The 24,901-nt window shown below is 44.4% G+C and overlaps 1 protein-coding gene across 1 annotated transcript in view; it reads right to left on the bottom strand.

Annotated features, from left to right (window-relative positions):
* The window catches only part of GALNT17 (polypeptide N-acetylgalactosaminyltransferase 17), a 395,934-nt gene that overhangs the window by 213,801 nt on the left and 157,232 nt on the right, over window positions 1-24,901 (bottom strand). Inside the window, exon 3 of the mRNA XM_084880693.1 lies at window positions 1,443-1,609. Coding sequence (XP_084736819.1) covers window positions 1,443-1,609 — 167 coding nt within the window. The remainder of the gene's footprint in view (window positions 1-1,442; window positions 1,610-24,901) is intronic.

Raw genomic sequence — 24,901 nt, 5'->3', positions numbered from 1 at the left:
CGCAGACCCCTGGCCTAAGACCATCGGAAAACACAGGTATTTATATTACGATTCATTATCAATAGCAAAATTACAGTTATGAAGTAGCAACAAAAATAATTTTATGGTTGGGGATCACCACAACATGAGGAACTGTATTAAAGGATCGTGGCATTAGAAAGGTTGAGAACCACTGACTTAGAGGCTTCAAGGAACTGCAAGCCTCCATCTCACAACAAGACTCTCGATGTCAGTTTTCTAAAAATGTATTTTTATTGATTTCAGAGAGGGAACGGGAGATAGAACCATCAATGATGAGAGAGAATCATTGACTGGTTGTCTCCTGCATGCCCCCAACTGGGAATCAAGCCCGCAACCCAGACATGTGCTCTAACCAGGAATCAAACGGAGATCTTCTGATTCATAGATCAGGGCTCAATGTCAGTTTTAAAAGAATATATAGATAATGAAAAGGCCAGAGATCAAAAAAGAAAAATAGGGATGTGAAAAATTCAGCAAATGGACCATTAGTCCTCCAAATCCAGAGGACTCCCCACCACCAAAGAGTAGTGCCTGAGGGCACCCTGCTATAATGCAGGTTCAGAAGGGGCAGGGGGACTTCAGCCCTTCAGCCAATCAAATGTGATTGGGTCACCCGGAGCTCCCCAAGATAATCAGGTTTCAAATAGGGCCTGTGGCTCTTCCTGCCTCTCCCAACCAGGAGCTCACAGGATGATCCGTCTGTGCTCAGTCTGCTGAGAGCAAGGGGTTCAGCTGCCCCTTAATCCTACAGTTGCTCAGAAGATAAGCCTCTTGGCTGGCTCTCTGTCTGTAACCTGCTGTGAGTTCTCTCCCTGCACTGAGCACAGTGGATTCTGCAGGCTATGAGCCAACATGAAGGTACAATTATTAGCCAAACCAACCCCCCACCAACTCAACACCAGGCTCTCATCTCCAAGGACCTCACAGAACTTCTGCTGCTGCCATCCGGTATTTGCTTGTTTTATATTTTTAAATTGAGCCACCATTCCCCACAGAGCTCAATTCCAAAAGGCCTGCAAACTCTGCTCATTTCTATCCACAGTCATTGTGGGCACAGTGGCCCAGAGGTAGGACTTCCCATCACAGGACAGAATTTCCCTGGTTCTCTAGCCTCCCAGGAAAGGGGTTGTGTGGAGGAATTCAACCCTTTAATGCCATCTCCTTCATTGATAAAAGAGGAGAAATTAAAATTAATCTAGATACATCACCGGTCGTTTACTCTCAGCCCTAGAGGACTGATCGACTAATGAAGTGTTTGCTTGGATTTCCTCCTCCAAACTTCTCCCTTTCCCTGGATATGCCCCAGGAACAGAAGACAGAGACACGTGGGCTGGTGCTGGAATGGAGGGGCATTGCCCCTGCTGATACTGTGAGTTTGCATCCTCCTCTCAAAGAAACCCCTGGGTCGGCCACCCCCATACCTTCGTCGCTGTTGTCATCCACCAGGATGATTTCCTTCAGCAGGTGTGTGGGCGTGTGGTTGACAGCGCTGTGGACCGACCGCAGGATCACCGACAGGGCCTCGTTCACAAAGATAAAAATGATGGAGATCTGGGGCAGCTCCTTGGCGTACTTCAGCTCCTTACACCTGGGGAGGAGAGCAGGGAGAGCCACATCAGGAAGGAGGGGCACACGGGCTGTGCTGGACACAGGAAGGACGTCCGCCCAATCCTTGTACATGTCGTCCTGAGGTGTGAACCACTGGTTCCCTGCACCAACTGGGTCTCTTGGTTAAGAACTGAGAATAAAAACCTAAGGAGGAAAGGGTCAAGGGATCCAGCCCCACTTATCCCAAATTTGCCAACTTTGTATGAATGGGAAGCACAGTCTTGGGCACACATCTGCCATATCACAGGCTGCTGCGCCCACATGTACCCCCTGGTCACATCAGTGCCCACCTGTCCAACCGCCACTCCAGGCACCTGCACTTCCTTGTCTGGGGCTCGCCTGCTATGATGCCACCTAAGCAGTTACCCACTCCCATCAGTTCTCATCCAGAGACTGGTGGGGGCTGGCGCATAAACACCTGACTTCTCAGCTCTGGAGCAGGTTGACTCTGAGGGGTAGCTTTTACACTGCCTCCCAGGGTCCTCCTGAGATGAAGTTCCTGTCACACACAGTAACAATCTGCATGGCACCCCCTTTGGGGATGCCTTCCCTTCCTAATCCTACTTCCCCAGTCCCCTCTCTACTTCCCAAATAGACTAATGCACTCAACTCTTTGTCTCAGGGTCAGCTTCTGGGGGAACCCATACTAAGACATCTACAGGAGACCCCTGCTCTCACAGAGCTTACGCTCTAGGAGACATAACACACACGTGCACATAATCATAATCAAGGAAATGGGTCCTCAGCTTCCTGACACACCCCATCTCTTCTTTCTAAAACCGCCATGAGGACAGGAAGTGGCACCACCTGCCTAAGAGGTCCTCCCTCTTATGACCCAGCAACTGCCCCATCCCAAAGACAAGGCGAAAGGGGAGAATCCTTTTCATCCATGCTGGACTCGGGGCAGAGAGCTGGTGATGTCAGAGATAGTACAATGCCCAGAGGACGTGCTCTGCGTGGCTCAGTCCCAGAAGCTCCCACACACCGGGCATTTGGTTCCACGCTTAGTCTGAGCCACCCTGGAAATACAAGGAGAAACAAGGTGGACTGGAATCCGGATCTCGCATTCCCCTTCCCCCTGTAGAGCACAAAGTGTGAGAGCAAAACCCACGCAACGGGAGGAAGGAATGGAGTGAGCAAAGCAGGAAGAAGATGGAGCAAGAAATGTGGCTGTTTTTTATGCTGAACAGCTTGGCCTGTGTCGGGCCATATTAATCATGTAGGCAATTTTCGGAAGAAAATAAAGTTTTGTTGCAATATACATTTGTGTCTCCTGGAAGAGGCCGTCCAGAGATGCATTGATCATGCAGCCTCATTTTTACCACATCGCTGTAAATTCACCTCTGGGGCTGCCAGGGAGATTAGAATGGATATTGACGGGCTCCTGGGCAGTCTGCGGGAATCATCTCATTTACTGTGTGGTGATCCGAGAGAGGAGGGCACTGGGAAGGTCCCTCAGAGCCCCCTGGCAGCTGTCCTGAGCCTGGCAGGCTGTCAGCTGCTCCTCCTCAGCCCATTATTCACCAGCCCATACATGTGAGCACACACACCTTCCACACCCACCTACTCTGAGCATTCATTCCTGGGGCTGGTCTCTTTAGTCCTTTGTTTTCAACAGCTTCTGGCCCTTGAAATTAAGACGCAAAAAGGCCAGAGTGCACTGTACCAGCACCAACTTCTGCACCCACAGACCATGGGGTCACACTGTAGTCAATCAAGCCTGAGTTGGGAGTCAGGCCTCTTGGCCAGAGCAGACAGGCCCCCCTGGTGAAATGGGAAACATGGGAACCTCAGGGGAGCAGGAGGGGTACAAGGGGGGATGGGAAGGGGGCTGATCCTTCTCTCTTCATGAGTCAAGGTGGCCATTCAGTAAATCCTGCAGGATTTTCAGAAGTGAAAATTGCTCTGCCTCACATTGGACACGTTACCCTGGGCACATGTTTCTTCATCTCTAAACTGTCAGAAAAGTCCTCACCATCCCTAGCTCTGCGTGGATCAAATGAGACCAGCCTTTGAGAGCCCTGTGAAAATTTGGTGTAACATCTAATGGAAAGACTCAGTCTGTCTGGTTGGCCCCTCCATCCTCCTTTCCACTTCACTGTTCCATCTCACACATTCCTAATCACCACTGGCTAGGCTTCCCAAATTTTCACTCAACCAGGTGGTTTCTGCAGAAATCCAGGACTCTCCTCCCCAACAAGCCCAGGTCTCTAACCTCACCCAGCTTACAATGATACATGTCTCCTGTGCAGACATCCTCAGGGTCTCACCATAGGCAGAAAATAGGAATATAGTCATTTTAAAGAAAATCAGCATTATTTTTGTTGTTCTTTCAACTCCAGGGTTATAGATTATGCTTTAAAAAGAAAAATATCTCTCTAATCTGGCTTATTGCCTGATACATAGAAGATGCATGGAGGAATATGTTGGGGAGGTGGGCAACTGAAGTTTTAATCATTCTCTGTAAGGAGTAGCATACATATATATGTTACTTCCAATCAGACATCCAATGCTAGATAGGACAGAAGATGAGAGTGGGAGGGAGATTAAGGGTGGGTAATACAAAGAAAGAGAGAGACTCTCCAGCCAGAGAAGCACTAGAGATTGCACAGAGGAAGCGGATATACAGAGCTCCTGCACCTAGGAGTTGGCGCTAACACAACTGTTGCTGTGGCCTTATGACCTTAGGGCAGTAGATCTGGGTCCCCATACCCTGCAGATCAAGGCTGACATGACAGAAGCCCCTCCTCTCATTCCCAAGTTCCTGCTGAGCTAAAGGAGGAAGGTGCTCAGAGCCACAGAGATGCACATGGTGCTCTCTGGGTGACCCCAGGCGTGGCCAGTGCCAAGTAGACTGGGCAGGTCAACTTGGGGATGGCAGCAGGTGGCTCAGCTTGGCTTCTAGTCCCATCTTGACATAATGGAACATACAGAATCAGATGTTTCCCACTGCAAAATCCAGGTAAGTAAGAGTAACCTGGGAGTGTGTGAGGATAAAAGAACAGGTCCCAGACTGAAAGACACGCAGGGAGTGAAGAGATGATAACACACAGCAGAAACAACAAAATACCTCAAAATCTATAGCGTGTGTGTGTGTGTGTCCCAGAAATCACAAATTTCCTTTCGATAACTAGTCATCAAGCATTAAACAATCCTTTGCCTGAACTAAGATGGTCTGGATCAACGTCAGTCAGTGCTCCAGGCAGGAAAGGGCTGCAGAGAAATTCAAGACCAGGCTCTGCTCCTCAAAGCCTCACAAGGAACAGATTCTTATGAAGCTGTTCAGAAAAGAAAGCAATTGATTTACCAAATGAGGTCTCTTAGACGCCTCACATCTGTCTACCTGACTGCCTGTCCAGCTGTCCATATGCCTGAGAAGCTTCCTTGTAACTCACCTCAGTGATCCCTGTTTCCCACTTCCTCATTCCCAATCACCCCAAAGCCCTTGGCATTGACTTCACTTAATGCCAGGAATGACTTCACTTATCTCACTGATGGTAAGGAGAGGAGAGCCAGGAGACCCGACCTGCATTGCGAACCCTCCAGAGAGAATCACAGTTGAATTGAAAGAAGGTCAGGGACCAAGGCCCCAGGCAAGGAAGGAATCAAAGTCCAAAGAGTTGGCCACACCTTCTCATAAGCAGACCGCTGTCCATGATCAACTTTTAAGGAAACAACTTATATGACCCAATGTGTTGCAGATAAGATGTATCTAGACACACTGTGGCCCAGTCTGCCAACTGGAAACAAAAATATGACCCCAAATATCCCCAAATATTGTAAAAAAAAAAAAAAAAAAAAAAAAAAAAAAAAAAAAAAAAATAGATGCAATGTAGTCCAGGAGACCCAGGAGGTTACAGATAATGATGATGATAATAACCAACATATACACAGCAACCCACATGCCTGAAACTGCTGGAGCTAGTATGTTCTGTACTGTCTCATTTCGTACTCACGGTGGGCAGTATCTCACAGATGAGGTGAAGTCATTTCCCCTAACTCACATAGCAACCTGCAACAAGAATGCCAGGATGTGAGCTTCATCATCTGATGTTTTGACTCTTCCAAAGCTCCTGCCAGACCAAGGCAAAATGCGGTAACTGCAGCAGACAACCCCCACAAAATTTCTAGCCTAGCCTCTTCCTAGCTGGGACCTTGGCAAGTTGTTCAGTTGATTTGAGCCTCAGCTTCCTATTCCTGCCCTAAAAGCCCTGACTTGGAGACAGCCCTCTGTGGACAGTGGCACCGTGCCTATAGCCTATAGCCTGCTGGGGGCCAAAGGAGCACAGACCAGGAAAATTCCATGCAAGTGGGATGTGGGTGAGCAGAAGCCAGTCCCCAAAACCCGGGCTTAATAAGGCTGGAGGGAAAATAGGCAAATATCCTAGTATTCTTTTTTTTATTTATTGATTAAGTTATTACATATGTACTTATCTCCCCCCATTGCCCCTCCATCCCCAACCAAAGATCCTAGTACTCTTTTTTTTTCTTTATTGATTAAGTTATTACATATGTGTCCTTATCCCATCCCCAGTACTCCACAACCCCCCACCCCCACCCCCACCCAAAGATCCTAGTATTCTGTCTGTGATCTGGGCAGGTGCTACCTTGGGTGGTGCACCAGGGTGTTATCAGAAGCCTCTGAACTGAAGGACCTCAGGGTCAGAGAGCCCCAGGACCGCTGGGGCTGGATGTGGAGGGTGCACCTGTGTGTGTCCTCTGGATGGCTGGGTGGGGCTGGTTCACGGCAGGTGCGCACAGGCCTACACTCAGGCTCCAGTTCTGTCCCTGGTCCCATTCCTGCCCATCAGTCCCTCAGGTCCCATCTAAAGTGAGGGCTCTCCTTCCAGGGCCTGCCCAGGGTCTCCACATCACTTGGCTCACATGGCCCATCACTGGTGGCTAGCTCTGGCTCCTAGGTGCAATAAGGCCTCTCAGTTCCTGCCCACCAGCTGCCCCACTCTCGTGAAGGGACCACTCACCGAGCACTGCCTAAGCTCTAACCTGCTGTCAGTAAACGGGAGTCCTGGGTTTTGACAGCTGAAGCAAACCCAGGACTCTAACAAGGCCGTTTGTAATGCAACGCAGTGGATGCTAAGTGCCCGGTGGCTGTACCTCCACCAGAGTGATGGATGAGCTGAGTGAGACCAGGAGGGCAGGGAAGATGAGCTGTGAGCTGGATTTGAAAGGTGGATCAATGGATCAAACTTGCACAGTCAAGAACAGAGGGAGGGGCGGGCAATTAGAGCTCTTCTAAGCACACAGAGGCACTAGGGCCCCCTTATTTTTCTCTTCCAGAAGAAATCTGTCTACGTTTGTTTAGAGATGGAGTGGTAAAGAGCCTGATGTTGGAACCTCGGACTCACATCAAGCTCTGCAAAGTCCTACGAGACTGATCTTCATCTTCAAAATGCTTCACAGACAGACATAGCGTCATAAAAACCCACGCATAAAGATTCCACAGCTCAGGACACCTGTGCTCTAAGGGCCAGGCCTCCTGTCGGGCGCCGAAAGGCAACATGGACTGAAGTGAGAGGAAGGAAGGTTCAGGGCGTCTACAAAGAATAGGCAGTTTGAGTCCGAAAACACTGCCTGGCCACCCCGAGAGCAGCCTTGCTCCAATGAGAAAACTACTGATAATTGTGACAGGCGTGGGGGGGACACATGCCACAGCCACCTCTCCCACGGCTGCAGCAAACATGGGAGGCGAGGACTCCTTCTGAAAGGGCCTCGCCATCACTATCATCTCCAGACAACATCACACCCACTTCACAGTGGACAGTCCCCGAGTGTCTCCCTTGTCAATTCTGAATGAGCTTTCTCTACTAGACCAATCCTGGAATGTCCCTCTGTGCCACGGCTCCTGCACTTCCAGAACTGGCACACCTGTTCCCTAGTTAATGGGCACGCTCTTTCTTGGTTGGCCTCTAAACTCAGCCTTGAAGGAAGCAGGTCAGGAGGTCAGTGCTCACCCCACATCTGTGCTGTGGAGTCTCCAGCCTCCTCCCACCTCAGGGCCTTGCTTCTCCCACCGCTCTCTCGCCTCTCTCGCTTCTCTCTTCCCTCTCCCCCCACTGATGTTTGTCCAGTAGGGAACTCAAGTCTCTCCCAAGCAAATAAAAGAAGTCCCTTTCCCATGGCCTCAATCACCACCTTCCCTTTGTTTGCCCTCCCTGTCTCCCTCCTTTATCTCCCCTTCATTCCACTGGCAACTTCCAGACCCGCATCTCTGGCCTGTACCTTCATTCAAGCTTAAGTTCCCCACTGGACATCTCTACTTGGGTGTCTCCCAGCCTCCCCAATCCGGTATGCCTAAAACTGACACCTGCTCCCTTGTACCTTCCTGTCTTCCTTCAAGGGCATCCCCCTTTCTCTTCAGGAGTCAAGTTAAAATCATGACCCAGCCAACGTGTCTAATAGCTCAACACACCCATAACTCACCAGATCCTGGAGATTCTGCCACCGTGAGGATGTTTTATGACACTCAGTCCATTGCCCCCATCTTTACTGCCTTAGCTCCACTCATCAATTCCCTCTTGCATGACACCCAAAGGTGTAACTGGACCCTTGCCTCCAGTCTGCCCCTTGGCAGCTAAGCCCCATTCTAACCATCTCATCACCTCAAGAAGGAGCTTCCTAAAATGCAAATGTGATCATGTCACTCCTCACACTAACTCTTTGCCTCTCCTTAGCCTTTGGAATGTGGCTCAGATACCTTTGCCTGGCACCCACGTTGAGGCCAAGCGTCTCTCTCCAACCTCATCTCCTACACCACCTTCCTCCAGCCACTGTACCCTGTATTCCCCAGAACTGGGAATGCTTTCTCCCATTCACACACTTTTCTCTCTGCCTGAAGGGCCCTTCCTTCTGCCTGACATGCCCTCCTCCCTCCAGCCCCAGCTCCAGGCACCTCCCCAGAGCCCAAGCTGGCAATCTAGCCCCTCCCTTTGTTGCTTCCTCTCCCTCAGCTCATGGCCATCTGGGCCCTCTTCCCTCTGTCCTCTCCCCTGCAGGGTAGCTATTCTCATCTTCTTTCACCAGCCCACTTTCAGGCAGACAAATGGTTACTGAATGAACGAGAGAATACCCTTCTACCTTCCCTATGCATTTCCTTTGCTCTTCTTGTGATCAAAGACATTACTTATCTCCTCCCTCAATTATGACACCGGTGATGGTACCTCAACACTTAAAAGATACCATCCTGAACACAGCCACCTGCTGTCTCCCTGCATTTACTAATCAGTCCTCAGATTCTGAAAGCTGCTTGGGTCAAGTGCATTAACCAGCTCGACACTCCTTTTTTTCCCTCCTTCCTCTGCATCAAGCCTTTCTTATAATCCTAGGGAAGAGTGGTATCATTTTTAGCAACAGCGAACATTGCAAAACAAGATGTGGGGCTGAATACCTGAGATGTATGAGGCCCTGTTTCAGACCTCTCATTATTAGGGAAAATGCACACTTTGCTGAGTGGCTTCACTTCCTCTCATTGAAGGAGCAGCACACCTCGTTAGCTGGGCTCCCACAGAGAGCAGACTCCAGCATTCAAGGCCCTGTGTCCTGCCTGCCCATCAGTGGCACTGGGGCCACTTTCCTCTCGTTTTAATTTTTTTTTTATATTTTATTGATTTTTTGCAGAGAGGAAGGGGGAGAGATAGAGCTAGAAACGTCGATGAGAGAGAAACATCGACAAGCTGCCTCCTGCACACCCCCTACCGGGGATGTGCCCGCAACCAATGTACATGCCCTTGACCAGAATCAAACCTGGGACCTTTCAGTCCGCAGACTGACGCTCTACCACTGAGCCAAACAGGTTTCGGCTAATTTTTTATTTCTTGATTTTAGAGAGAGGATGTGGGGGAAGAAGAGAGGGAGAAAGAAGGAGGGAGGAAGGAAGGGAGGGGAGAAACAGAAAGGGGGGGGCGAAGGAGGGAGGAGGGGAGGAAGATGGATTTGTTGTTCCACTTATTTATACATTCATTGGTTGATTCTTATATGTGCCCTGACTGGGAACCTTGTGGGTACCAGGATGATGCTCTAACCAGCTCTAACCAACCGAGCTATCTGGGGCCGTTTTATGAATCAAGACTCAGCCTGCTCTGTGTATGGCATGATTCTTATCCTGGGGAGCACAGAGCTTCAGGAAAACCCTCAGAAAGTAAATGCAAGATGTTGTGAGTATAGCAATGCTAGTTTTTTTCTGGGGGGGGGGGGAATCTATACCCTTTTCTTTGCTTCTCACAAGAGCACGGTAGGAGGGGATGAACCCGGGCGACATGGCTCAGAGCACCATGGTCAGTTTGCAGCCTCTGGTTAAAGACCAGTGCCCAGGCCCTATTTTCGAGCACCATAAGGTCACAAAGCTCTATGCTTCCCCCTTACCAGCCTGGTTTCTATAAACGTTTACTTTGAAATACTCTCCAAACCATTTTTGGTTTTTGGACGGATTACCTATTGGCTCATGGCATCCTGGGAGGCCACTTTCTCTGAGTTGAAAAAAGTTGCCTTTCCAAGGACAAGGCAATTGCCATTTGCCAGAAAAACCATGAGACTCAGCTCTCCTTGGCCAGGTGGCAGCTAAACCAGTTTCAAGGTGTAGTAGAAAGTGGTAAGAGGGGCAAAAACCCTACCTCTCTCTCTCTATCTGCAGAAGGTTTTTTAAGTGCAAGGGGTTGGTTCACCTTCTCTAACCCCCAGCTCTGCCCAGAGTTCCCTGCTCTGTGCACACTGCTTTCTCTAAGAGGGAAATGAGGACACATACAAACGGGGCAAGAACAGGGGTAGCCTCAGACTCTCAGCTCTGTAGATGAATCTGTCCAGAGGTAGCTTATCTTCTTGTATTCAACTGTGGAGAGCAGAATTAAAGAAAAAGAAAAACTCTAGAGTTTTATTAAGCAATGGCTCAGGGACAGGATTTCTGCAATTAAAGGTAAATGAATGCAGACAGTTTCAGGCCAGAGTTAAGACACCCTCAGCGGACTTCTGGCCCAGGAAATGTGCCTAAGTACTCATACACTGTGTTTATCTGAGAACCTTTTAAGGTGAGTCGAATGAGAGGGGACAGCCCCGACCGCTGAGGAGGGATGAAAATACATTAGGAAACGGTGCCAATTGGAAAGAATAAATAACTGTATTCCAAGGCCCAGCAGGTCCAAAATTTGGTCAATAGGATTCTTCATAGAATCTGAAGACCACAAACACTGTGTTCCCAGCCAGTCTCGCCTCCCCCATGCCCAGCCCCTGCTCAGAGCTCCATTTGGTTCCAAAGGCTGTTATCCCGTAACTTCAGCACGGCAATGAGAAACATATTATCCAACGAGCTATTTTTCCTTTTAATGTTCCAGCCAAATTGGCCATTCAAGCCTGCCTTTTTACTCACCCCAACTCTGAAAATACTTCTGTTTATTCCCACATCTGGGCCACTACTCTGTCCTTGGCGTTATTGTTGTTACTTTTATTCTGTTTCCGCCACCCATGAAGTCTTTCCCCGAGGCCAGGCCCTCCCCACTCGGAGTCAAATCCCACACACCAGCCCCTCCAGGCCCAGTTGGGTCCTAACCTGGCCTTGGGTATCTCACTTGGATAGAAAATGCCTTCTCCCCCCCTGAACTGCTGGTGTGATTCAGAAGACTCTGCTTACGCTGTGTGGTAAATGCATTAATGTCCCTACCCTTCCCCTCCATGCATGCATGTGCTTTGCCACAGGACTTGGAAGTTTTTCTTACTAAAGAGGCTACATTTATTCCCCCACACTTTGGATCCTGGGCTCAGACGCATGACTTGCTTCGACCAGTAGAACAAGGTGAAGTGCTTGTGCCAGATCTAAGCATGAGTCTCAAGAGAGCTTCTCATGCCCTTAGCCATCATCTGAGAACTACTGGGCTGGCCCTCTGGTCCCAAATGAGGATGGATGATGAGGGGAGAAAAGGTGGCCCCCACAGGACTCACATGCATATGTGAGCCCAGCCACTGCAGCAACTCACTGTGCCAAGAACTTGAGAGTGTAGGTAGACATCATCCCATTAGTTTTCATAATGAGCCAATAATGTATGGACCCCATTTTGCTGTTGAGAAAAGGGAGACTCAGGGTCCCTTGCCCAAAGGAAAGTGAGTGGTGGGCAGAGCCAAACTTTAAAACCATATGTGCCTGACTCCAAGGCCCTTTGTTTTTGCCTCTGAGAAAAGAAATTATTTATCAAGGAGGATCTGAGTGGAGGGGTTTTTGATGGATTCTGTTTATTCATCTGTATTTCACTGTAATTTCCAGGGTTCTACACCAAACATGCACTACTTTCATAACTGAACATTTCATAAATTGTTACTTTTTAAAATATTTCTAAGGAAATAATCTTAGCACTTGACTAATGATGTCAATATTGACCTGAAAAAAATAAACAGGTAAGAATGACAAAACTATTAAGGGGAAAAGGGTTTAAGGAAACCTGGAGAATTATATGATGCTAAAATCCAATGTAAATTAATAAAATTTAATCAAGAACAAGTTGACTTAACAACTGACCCTGCCCTAGAGAACTGATAACAAGAAGTTGCCATAAGGCAAAGAGTAAGGACGAATCATTCAACAAATGATGCTGGCACCACCGTCTCTCTATTGGGTATAATAATAAGAGGTCCAAACACACTTCAAAATAGATTTTATATAGGTAAAACAGTTAAATTTAGAACACCAAGTATAAGTGAAATAAAAATGTAAATGAATATTCATAATACTCTGCATGTTGAAGAGTCTTCAATAGTTTCAATGTAATTGCAAACCTCTGATCACAAAAATAATAAAATTTAAAAGCAACAGCAAACTGCAAAAAAAAATTTCATAGCAATTATAAAAGCGTAAAAGATAATGAAAACCTGAAGAACACAATTAGATAAATAAAAACACACAATTCAGAGAATGAAAGAAACAAATAACAAACATGAAACTAGGTGGAGCCTCGCTAGTAATAAAATAATTTCCAATTAAAACAATAATGAAATGACATTTTGTCTCTAGGTGGTGAAATTATAAAAACATTTTTCTTGCCTCTTTATACATTTGCTGTTATTTTTTTAGAGTGAGCAAATATAACGCAGAAAAACACATCAGTTTGGATTAACAGATGGACAAAAGAACCATGTTGCAAAAGAAAAAAGAAAGAAAAGAAAGAAAAAGAAACTTCAATGCTTGACCAGAAATTCTTGGATTTCCAAGTGGGCATGAGATCAGTTGGCATGAATAAGAGACACCCCAAGTCATCTCACACATGCGCCCTGGGGCCACAATCAGAGATGGAATTCTGAGCGGAAACAGAGATCACAAGTATTCTACCTTTTCAAATGCAGGTGTGAGGGAAAGATGGAATAGCCCAACCTCATGCTATCCATTCTAGAAAACAAACATACCACGGAAATGAACTCCAACTTCCCTCTCTTTCCAGAAGCTATTCTGAGACAGGCTTGTATAATAAACATAAAACCAGTCACTCCCAATTGCAGGCCGTTCCCTGTTAGTCAACATGTGGCTTTGAAAGGGCATGCAAAACTCACACAGAAAATGATCCGAGTTAGCTCCAGCTATATGCCAATTTCTTAAGGTTGTGGAAACTGCTGTTTACAATGATAGTAAATACTAAACGGGATGTGAGCCCAAGCCTGGGCATTTTATAAAGGAACTGAACCATCCCATTGAGCTTGCCAGGCATCCTGTCTCATTTATTAAGACCCATTTACAAAACAACCTAAACTTCTGTGACCGATTCCTAACTGGAGGACATCCTTCTACTCGGGAGTAGAATCACATGAAAAAAGACTTTGATCCTCTTTAAATCCCATTTCCACTGTTTTTGCAATGTCCTGTAGAATTCTCCCTCCCACTTTTGTATCATCCCTCAGAAAGGATATAGCTTTCATCCTTTTCAACCTTCCTCCAGGTAATGCCTTCTTTTCTAAAATCCCACAGGTAAAATCTTCTGCTAACTTGGAGCCCTCTATTTCGACTCAACTCTCACATCTTGGGCTGGTACAGAAGTGGTTGTAGATACACGAGGCAGAGAGTAATAATAAACCTTTCCATGAGGCTTTGGCCCCAACATTTACTGTTCTCATCACTGGCCTGTAGGTTCCATGGAGTCAGGAACCACAACCCTATATGTGATATAGTTCCAGCACATAAGTTGTGTTCAATATATATTTGTAAGTACATTAATACACACACAAAAAAAAAATATTAGTCACTTATGGCATAAAGACGCTGGAGCATCTAGTTCTGGAATTCCAATTATTTAATGAAGAGTCTACAATTATAGGAAGTCTGAGCCCCCTCCCAGGGTACCTCCTATGTCTATTATGAAGATGCCACATTAGATCACTGGAGAAGCAGCTCAACTTGCTGAGGATGGTGACTTTTCCTAATTCCAAACATATTTTATCCTGCTAGCAAGAGCCAAGAGAGAGGAAACTAGACAACGAAACAGTACAAATATGTCTCAATGCTTATGGCAGATGGAAAGCAGCACCTATCTCTGGATTTTTTTGTGGCTCTTGTACCAGTATGCATACATCTAAAAAACTGTAACGGGGAGGTTTGTTCAGAATGCTGTGGGAGCTCATTTCTGCTCTGCAAGGAGGTAGAGGGGGCCCGCCCCGCAAAGGTTTTGCAGATGAGATGAAATTTGACCTGGGTCAGGAAACATGAGTATGTGATTTCCAGGTGAGAGCTTGTGAAGGGAGAGAGGGGAGGAAGGGAAAATCGCTTTAAGCAAAATGAAATGAATATTGTGTGCAGAAACAGAGGAGAGAACAAGTGTAGTGTGCCACCAAGAAACAGAAATAGGTGTTTTGGGGAGTGACTGGGTGAGGATAAGGAAACAGCAGGTACTCTGAAGGCAGTTTATACAATTCAGACTCGATCCTCCAGCAGTGGAAGCCATGATGTCAAGGATTGCTGAACAGGGATGTGACATGACAATGGATGGCATGTGTCTAAATCAAAGAACTGCATCCTTCAAGTCGGGCCAAGATGAACTGAAGGAGCTGAGATCCAGGCTCTCAAAAAGGACATGGGTGGAAATATTCTCTGTCCAAGGAGCTCATTCATGTCAGACTGTGGGATCATAGCCCTAACTCCTCACCATGTCTGTTCCTCTGTTCCAGCCATAGCCTCGGACAATATGCCCCAATTGGCCCAGGCACTTTGGGCAATAAGAGACATCATCCAATGATGCTCGTGATTGGTTCTGACATTGCAATTTCTCTCTTAGGTCCCAAAGCCCTGAGAGTGGCGTTCAGAATGGATCTTTGGCTGGGCCTCCCTATCTCCCCTGAATAAAGGCCATAATAAAAATAAAAAAAATACTTCCTTGATCACATAAACATATAGCTTGTTTGATTGGCAGAAAATGTTTTTTTTATCAAGTCATCAGAACTATGGAGAAGGCATTTTGTCTAATAGGCATGCCCCCGAAACTAAATTTAGGAGGAGATGGTGGACTCATCACTGGTTGGTGAGACCTCTCAAAGAAGCAGGCAACTTGCCAAATCTGATTTTTCAATTTCCTGGTGGCCTCAGGCAATAGGAGGCCTTACCCTAACCTGGCCCCGCCCCTTAAAGGTAAGAGATATGCAGAGATCCTGAGTCAGAAGAATGAAAGCGTTCTTGCTGGTAAAATGTATGACTTAGGATAATTAAATAGTCATAAATATATGCACTTAACAACATAGTTTGAAAATATGTAAAGCAGAATGTATAGAAAATTCAAGAAGAGACAAATTCACTATCATAATGATAGTAACACATCTCTCTCAGAAATCAAAAGAAGCAAAAATATAAAATAAATCTACGGAAAGATGATCAATCTCTATGGCAATCAAAGAAACATTCAAGAGCTGTAAGGAAATATGTTTTTTATCCTTCAGGTTGGCAAAGCAAGTTGAAGACTGATCTTGTACAGAACTGTCAAGTATGAAAAAAGATACACACACTGGCTGGTTGAATAAATAGGCAAAGTTCTTTGGAGAGCAAGTGAGCGGCATCCATCAAAATTAAAAATAAACATGCCCCGCATGTCCGTGTCAGACAGATGCACATGAAGCAGTCGACAGAGGCTACCTTGGTTGAGGAGAGTGAAGTTTGGGGCTGAAGTTTGCAGATGGGTTTTTGGCTTTCTATATATATACACACAATCCTTAAACAATACAATCAACTGTCATTTGTGTATTTTCTTTCAATTAAAAAAAGACTTGAGCCCTAGTCAGTTTGGCTAAGTGGATAGAGCATTGGCCTGCGGACTAAAGGGTCCCGGGTTCAGTTCGAGTCAAGGGCACAAGCCTGGTTGTGGGCTCGATGATTCTCTCCCATCATTGATGTTTCTATCTTTCTCTCCCTCTCCCTTTCTCTCTGAAATAAATAAAAATATATTTTTAAAAAATAAGAATAAGAAAAAAGACTTAAGAACCTGTTACATATGGCAGTTAGAAAGTCATAGGAGACATCTGTAAGTCTCAGTATAGAGTTTCCTATGACGTGGAGGAAATGGCAGATGCAGAGCATTAAGAGCATTCCTCCCAAAAGCCGGGAAGCGGAGGGAAAGAAGTAGCCAGCAAGTTGGTTCAAGACGAGAAATCCTTACTTGGCATTCAGCCCCAGCAAATGAGTCCCTCTGGTCCTGTGCTCCCACATCCTTGAAGAATCTGCTTCCCTGTTCTGTCACCGGGCCTGATTGCAGGCAGGAGGCATGTTAAGGTCTAGCAGTCAAGCTAATAGCTTTTCAAAATTAGTGTCCTGGCATATCTTTCCTTCCTGAGACATGTTACAACCTGTCTCAGAGAGGGAGAGGGAGGGAGGGAGGAAGGGAGGGAGGGAGGAAGGGAGAGAGAGACAGAGACAAAGACAGAGAGAGAGAGAGAGAGAGAGAGAGAGAGAGAGAGAGAGAGAGAGAGAACTTAAAAATTGCTTTAATGAATCATTGCAAATGGGCTCTACTGAAAAATAGGTAGCAAAATGTCTGCAATACTCCAAAGATGCACCTTCCTTACCTAGTCCAGGAGCTGGTGATGGCCCTGAAGAATTCCATGTGTTCCCTGTACACTGTCTCTGTGCCGGGTGAATGTGGTAGAGACACCAGGAAAACTGAAGAAAGTATAAAATACTAGCAAAATGATGGGGCTTGCTAGCAGTAGAACATCAGATGGTCTCTAGAGACATAAACAGCCAAGAATCCATTTTAAAAGTTTCAACAAGAGAGATTTGTGCATACGTGGAGACCATTGTTGGAGGGCACCTCCAACTGGGATTCTCCTGCTGAGGTCCAGTAATATTTATTTAGCAGGCCCTTTATACTGCTCACCCTGGACCTTCTGAGGGGCCTCTTAGAGCCCCTTGGGCAGCCTGTTGTCCTTTCTGGTTCTAGCCAGCACTGAGGGGACAGTGGGCTTGTTAGTGAGTAGGGCGCAAAATATCCATCCATCTGGAAAAAGTCAGTGCACTTGGCCTCAGTACCAGTCTGTGCATGAAAGTTCAGCACCTGAGGGAATCCCTTCCCTGCAGCTGCTTAACTCGGCTGAAAGTTACTGTACATCCAGGGTTTTCTCCTTCCCTCCCCACACTGCCTGTTAGTTTTAATGATGTTGGCTATAGCCAGATCTGGATAAGACTGGGACAGGACAGCCTCTGCCCTGGGGTAGTTGCTCAGGGGGTCTGGCCACCAGGAGCACAGGAGATGAGCGAGTGAAGCCAATTGGAGAATTCCATCCACTCCAGTGGCTAGTGGGGACTCAGCCAGAATGTCTCAGTACTTTCTCCAGAAGGGGAGAAGAACAGCCGTTATAGAGAGGCTGGTCGGTGTACTGGTCTAACCCAGGGCTTCTGAGACCTGCCTGTGCATGTGAACCACCAGAGAGTTTTGTTCACATGCAGATTCTGATTCAGATTTGGAGTGAGGCCTGCGATCTGGCATTTCTAACAAGCTTACAGCTGATGAAGGGGTCAAGGGAACATGGATCCCACTTAGAGTCGAAAAGACAGAGCAGCCTTGACTTTGAATCCCGGCTCTGCCACTAACTAGCTGTGGGCAAGTTACTTAAGTCCTCTGGGTGGGGAGTGAGGAGCGGGAAGGACCTGAGAGAGGAAGCAAAGGGAGGCTGGTTTGAAGTCAGAGAATCAGCCAAGAGAAGAGTTCCGAGCTGGGGCGATGAGAGTGGGAACAGAAAGGTCTAGATCAAAGGGAAGGGAGGAGGCAGAGATGACTAAAAAGAAAAGTGTCTAAAATGGCAGAGCATTGGCAGCTGGCTGCCGCAGAGTGCCTGGGACATAATGAGAGTTTGGAAAAGATTTTTCTGCTCTGAGGGCAAGGACTGTGCCTCAAATCACTACTGTATTTTCCAGCGCCTGGTGCAATCCAGAACACATCATCCATGCTCCAAAAATATTGGTTCAGAGTAAATGAGTGCATTAGAAACGGAAGGAGGCTTAAAAGAGCAGCTTGTTCAAGGAAGGCCCTGTATTCACAGTTGAGGAAAGAGTGCCCAGGGCAGCTGAGATCTACCCAACATCACACAACCAGGGTCTGATCTTGGAGTTGGGACCTGAGTTGCCCTTCCAACAGGTGCAAATTGGTCATGCTTCCTCCACAGCCCATGGAGAAGGCACTGGAAAGGACTGAGTGGAGCGCTTCCTATAAAATACACATAAACTGGTTTGTTTCCTTGAAATACTTTTGCCAAGATAAATGCCACTAAGTCAGCAACTTGGCCATAAGAGAAAGCCAAGTAAGTCTTCATCCGAATCAAAGAGCCACGTGTGATGTACTCCCTCAGGCCTGTGCACAAGCTTCAAGGAGGCGAAATGGGATCAATGAATTTCTTTGTTAATCTTGATATTTGCAGGAAGCAAACGAACCAAGCGCTCTGCAAATCACCGGATTTAATCTTCAGAATTACTTATACTACCATTTAGGAGAGTTTTTGTTTTCTGGAGAGATTTGCACACAGCAGGCGGCAAACATTCTAATTGCTGTTAAGTACATTTGGTGTAATATGCTGGGGGAAATGTAGTCGTTGAATCAGTTAAGCATGAACACACAGGCTTACGGGCAGAATGCAAGTTTGCACACAGACACACTCACCAAAGTGTTTTAGTCACAGAGACAAAATCTCATACAGGAAAGGAGGCTGCCTCTTCTAGACATTAACAGCACCTGGGTCCAGTCATGGTTCAATCTCATAAGCAAATTATTCCCAACCTCATATATCCCTGTCTGCCCACTCCTCTCTGAGTTCATTTGCAGTCAAGATGCAATGCTATTTTCTATTTATAACATATATTGTGCTACAGTCACCGGGATTTGTAACCTGAAGCAGAAGACCTTCAATCTATGTAACAGGAGTAAAGCCCAACAGGAACTGGATGTCACAGCTATTTTATTCTGCTAAGCATTACAGCCACACATGCCCGCTTCTCCTATTAGATTGAAAACTCCTTGCAGTCAGGAAGCGTGTCTTGTTCATTTCCACATTCCTCAAGCTCTTGGCTGTGTGTCTATCACCTAGTACAGTGGTGGGCAAAACGCTGCTCGAGAGCCACATGCGGTTCTTTGGCCCCTTGAGTGTGGCTCTTCCACAAAATAGCACGTGAGGGAGCGCACATACAGTGCGATTGAAACTTCGTGGCCCATGCACAGAAGTTGGTTTTTGGCCTGCGTGAGTCTATTTTGAAAAAGTGGCGTTAGAACACTCAAGGGCCAAAAAGCCACATGTGGCTCGCCAGCCATGGTTTGCCAACACTGACCTAGTAAATAAGCAATTACTATTTGTTGAACTAAATGAAAGATTCTTCCCAAGAATTAGAATGAAAGAAGAACAGAGGAAAGCATGAAAAGGGAAAGGGACCTTCAAGACCATCTTAGGTTATGGAAAATGACATTAGTGGGTTTCAGGTGCTAAAACTTAACGGGAGAGGCACACTGATGAAGCTTGTTGACTCTCAAATCACAGCTGCAATGCAAAACTCAAAAAAAAAATTTTTTTTTAATGATAATCCAATCCTGGGTTGATTTCCATTTATATTGTGAAACCATTTAAGGTCTTCCAATCAAGTGTGAAATGATTCATTTAGTCTTGGTACAAAGGAAGAACCTTTTAAAAATCTGAAAACTTTCAGCTAAGTAAATAATGTATCCATAATGAAAATAAGGCACCTTGTGGTTACTTAACTATTCTGATTAATGGGAAGGCATTAGCTAAACCATACACAGGACCAAGTTTCTAAGAAATAAAATATAAGATTGCAGCGTTTGAAATTGCCATATCTAGTCAAATATCAGCGACTTCATATGGCTAACCAAATATAATGCAAACACAAGTACTAAACTAAATCAACTAAATACAATTTGATATTTTAACTGTTTAATGAGGACTTTCAGTGTATACTTTTGTTTAAAAAGGAGTTCATCTGCTGATCATCCAGATACTAAGACTAACAATTCAGATAAGACATAACCTCCACCACCGAGATTCATAAGTAAAATAAAGAACTGTGACTTCCAGTTCAGATGAATCACTAAAGCAAGAACCCTAAAGGAAGAACAAGTGTGTGATGAAAAAGTCACTTCGAAGTTCCTGGGAACATGACCTTGGAGCACCAGTTATCACTCTAAATATAGCAGACAGACAGGCATAGAAAATTGGTCTGATCCCTACATGATATTAGGCTACTCTATCAAGACTGGAGACATATTGGATCATCCTAATACATAGAAACAAATAGAAGCAGCAAAAAAAATGCGGAGACAAACCTATGCCAAATGAAAGAACAGGAAAAATCTCCAGAAAAAAAAGCTTGATGAAATTAAGTGAGGCAAGCAATCTACCAGATACAGAGTTTGAAACACTGGTTATAAGGATGATTAAGAAATTAATGAGAACTTCAACAAAGAGGTTTGTATAAAAAAGGACACAGGGATCATAAAAAAGAATCAGACAAAAATTAAGAATACAGTAACTAAAATAAAGAAAACACTAGATGTGATTATACTCAAACTATTCAAAAAATATTCAAGAGGATGAAAGACTCCAACCTCATTTTACAAAACCATCATTACCCTGATTCCAAAACCAGACAAAAACATTACAAAAAAAGAAAATTATAGGCCAATATCCCTGATGAACTCAGATGCAAAGATCCTCAACAAAATATTAGCAAACCAAACTCAGCAATACATTAAAAAGATCATACACCATGGCCTTGCCAGTGTGGTTCAATGGTTGAGTGTTGATCCATGCACCAAGCGGTCGCTAGTTTGATCCCTGGTTAGGGCACATGCCTGGATTGTGGGGTCAATTCCCAGTAGGGAACATGCAGGAGGGAGCCAAATAATGTTTCTCATCAATCTTCCTATCTTTCTCTCCCTTTTGTTCTCTCTCTAAATATCAATAAAAATATATTTTTAAAAAGATCATATACTATGATCAAGTGGGATTTATTCCTAAGATGCAAGTGTGGTTCAATATCCACACATCAATTAATGTGATATACCACATTTAAAAATGAAGGGTAAAAATCATATGATCATATCAATAGACTAAAGTATTTGTTACAAAATCTAGCACCCATTTATGATAAAACTCTCTGCAAAGTGGGAGTAGAGGGAACATACCTACACATATTAAAGGCCATGTGAGAAACCCAGAACTAACATAATTCTCAAAAGGGAAAAGCTAAAAGTGTTTTTGCTTAAGACCAGGAACAAGTTATGGTTGCCACTTTCAGCACTTCTATTCAACATACTACTGGAAGTCTTAGTCACATCAATCCTATCTAATAAAAGAGTAATATGCAAATTAACTAAAACCTCGCTACACCCACAAGCCATGCCCATCAGCCAATTAGGAGCGAGTATGCAAATTAGCTCAACCAACATGGCTGCAGCCACAGAGAGAGCAGGCGAGAGGCTTGGGTTTTCCCAGGATGGAGGAAGCCAAGCTTTCCACACACCCTGGCCAGCCCAGGCCTTCACTTAAGGCTACAAAGTTTCAATTATAGAAGATAAATAAATTCCAACTGAAATGGCTACCGCCATGGAGTGAGCAGAAGGCTTGGCTCTGCTCTAGGCTACAAAGTTTCAATTGTAGAAGATAAATAAATCCCCAATACCAGAGCCTCCACTTGGGTTGCCAGGGGTGTGGCCAGCCTACAAACCACCACAGGCACCTCTCCCAGGCTGCCCCATGCCCCAAGGGAACCCCCACCCTGATCTGGGACACCCTTCAGGGCAAACCAGCTGGCCTAAACCATGACCAGGCCTCTATTCTATCTAATAAAAGAGTAATATGCAGATTGCCCATCACTCCAAAACACAAAATGGCTGCCCCATATGGTCAAAGATCCTGCCCCCATGTGGACACAAGATGGCCACCACAAGATGGCCGGCAGGGGAGGGCAGTTGGGAGGGACCAGGCCTGCAAGGAAGGGCAGTTGTGGGTGATCAGGCCAGCAGAGGAGGGAAGTTGGAGGCAAACAGGCTGGAAGGGGAGCAGTTAGATATCAATCAGGCTGGCAGGAGAGTGGTTAAGGGGTGATCAGGCTGGCAGGCAGAAGCAGTTAGGGGCAATCAGGAAGGCAGGTAAGTGAGCAGTTGGGAGCCTGCAGTCCTGGATTGTGTGAGGGATGTCCGACTGCCCTTGAGGGGTCCCAGATTGGAGAGGGTGCAGGCTGGGCTGTAGGACACAACGCCCCCCCACCCTGACTGTGCACAAATTTTGTGCACTGAGCCTCCAGTATTAAAAATAAAGAAGCAAGTGTTCCTGATAGAAGTTATTGGTGACCAATAAGTTCTTGCTGAATGAATATGTAAATGAATGACACATTGGGCCTCATAAATATTATGTGTTATCCAAATATCCAAATCTCCAAAATTCCTGGTTTGCAGTGGTGTAGCCAACAGTTGTTCCTATATCTAATTTTATAGTCTTTACCATCTATATCAGTGAATCTTAAACTTTAAGATCATAAGAACCATCTGAAGTTGCACTTTAACTACATATCGCTAAGCCCCACATCTAGAGATTTTAATCCAGTCTATCCAGGCTGAAGCCTAAGTATCTGTAGTATAACAAGAGCCCCCAGGAATTTTGATATAGTTGCTTCTCTAATGTAGGTTAATATCCCCATCAGTATAAACTAGTACCTCCCAACTTAAAATCAGAATTAACATTTTGGGCTCCTTAAATCCAAATTTTTCAACACGTTCTGCAAAATAATAATAATAACTAAAATAAAAAAATAGAATTATAGCATTACTATAAGACAGAGAATTCCTAAAGCTTCAAAAATTAAAAAAAAAAAAAAGAGGGTTGTGATCCTGGTACCACAAAAAAGGAGAATTCAAGCCAAAAAGTATTAAATGCAACAAATTAAATGTAATAAAAAAAGGTCATTTTAATGCTAACATTGACAGTTCACAGTGAAGATATAACAAGTTTTCATATCTACATAGCAAATAACATTGCAACCATATTTTTGAATCAATATGGTAGATACAATAAGACATAGGCAGAATGCCCAATAATAGGAAATTGTAGCACCCTATTCTTAGTACAAGCAAATAAAAGAGACAATGAGTAAAAATATAGAAAACTTAAATAATAAAATCAATAAGAACTTATGGATATGTATCAAATTTTACTGCCTGAGAAGAGATAATACACCTTCTTCCCAACCTCAGAGGAAGATTGTAAAAAATAATCACAACGGGAACATTAGTTCATTTAAAACAAATAGAGATGTTATAAACAACACTCTTGACCACAATGCGATAAAATTAAAAATCATTAATAATTTTTAAAGCCATCTACCTGGAAATTAAAAACAAAAACTACCAAACAAATCTTGAGTCCCGGGTAAATACAAACCAAAATTAAAGAGTTTCTAAAAAATAATGATAATGAAAACACCACACAAAATAATTAGAAACTTTCAAGCAATAAGAATACTTAAAGCCTTAAAAACCTTTAGCAATACAAATACTTAAATTTATTAACAGCTCAGCCAGCTAAACAAAGAACTACAAAGTAAACCAAAAAAAAAAAAAAAAAAAAAAATACAAGTAAGGCAATAACAGATATATAAGCAGAAATCAATGCATTAGCAAATAGAAAAATACAAGATTTAATTAATAAATCAAAAGTTTAGTTTTTGAAAGGTAATTAAGAAAATAAGGCAAACTTTAGCTAATTTAATTGAGGGGTAAGGGGAGAAAACACAATGATATAAAATAAAAAATCAAAGGGGAAAGTAAGCATTGAAATAAGATTTTTTTTAAGCCAAAGGGAGGCTAATTTGCAGATGTCTGTGCAAATAAATTGGAAAGCCTAGATGAAAAACACAATTCACTAAGGAAAAGCATTTTATAAAGCTTGACCTCATTAGAGACAGAAAGAACCCTTTATCAGAACTATTTTACCAGAAGGAATAGAAAAAAAAAAACATTGAGAAATTAATGCATTAAAAAAATCATCAGAACCAAATGGTTTCACAGGTGAATTCTATCAAACTTTCAAAGACTAGGCAGTAATAATGCTCCATAAACTGTATCAAACATTGAAAAGTAAGAAAACTTCCTAATTCATTTCATGATATACTAGTAGCCCTATGCATGAATCCAATCACCAGTAGCTCGCTGCTGCCCTCCAGTAGCTCTCTGCCCACTGCCCCGCCCTCCTGTAGTTCCTCCTCCCCCCCACCCCCCCCACCCCCCCCCACAGCTTGCTGCCCTGCCCACTCCTGTAGCTCTCTGCCACCCATTTGTAGCTCGCTGCTCCACCCTTCTGCTGATTTGTGATCTGGTCATTATGCTGTCTGTCGTTATGCTTTACGGTGTAATGACCATTTGCATATTACATCTTGATTATATAGGATTATATAGGAATGATTCCTAAATCTCTTAAGGATAGTACCAAAAAAAAAATGAATGAATGAGTGAATGAATGAATTACAACTACTGATGCAAAATTTCTACATAAAATTTTAGTGAATATCACATTAAGAAAATAATATACCAGGATCTAGTGGAATTTATTCCAGAAATGCAAATTTGGTTCAATATTCGGAAATCCAGTAATGCAGTATACAACATTAATAGGCATGGGAAAGAAAAAATTGATGACTATCTGTACAGATATTGAAAATAATTAAAGCTCTCAACAAATTCAACTCATCCTAACAAAAATCTCAAGAAAATAGGAATTGATGAATACTTTCTTAGCATGTTAAACTACTATACTATAG

The sequence above is a fragment of the Pipistrellus hanaki genome (genome assembly GCF_964339955.1).
Source record: "Pipistrellus hanaki genome assembly, chromosome: 4".
Classification (NCBI taxonomy): domain Eukaryota; kingdom Metazoa; phylum Chordata; class Mammalia; order Chiroptera; family Vespertilionidae; genus Pipistrellus; species Pipistrellus hanaki.
Note: the sequence above shows the minus strand (reverse complement) of the source record. Positions and strands in the feature narration are given on the sequence as shown.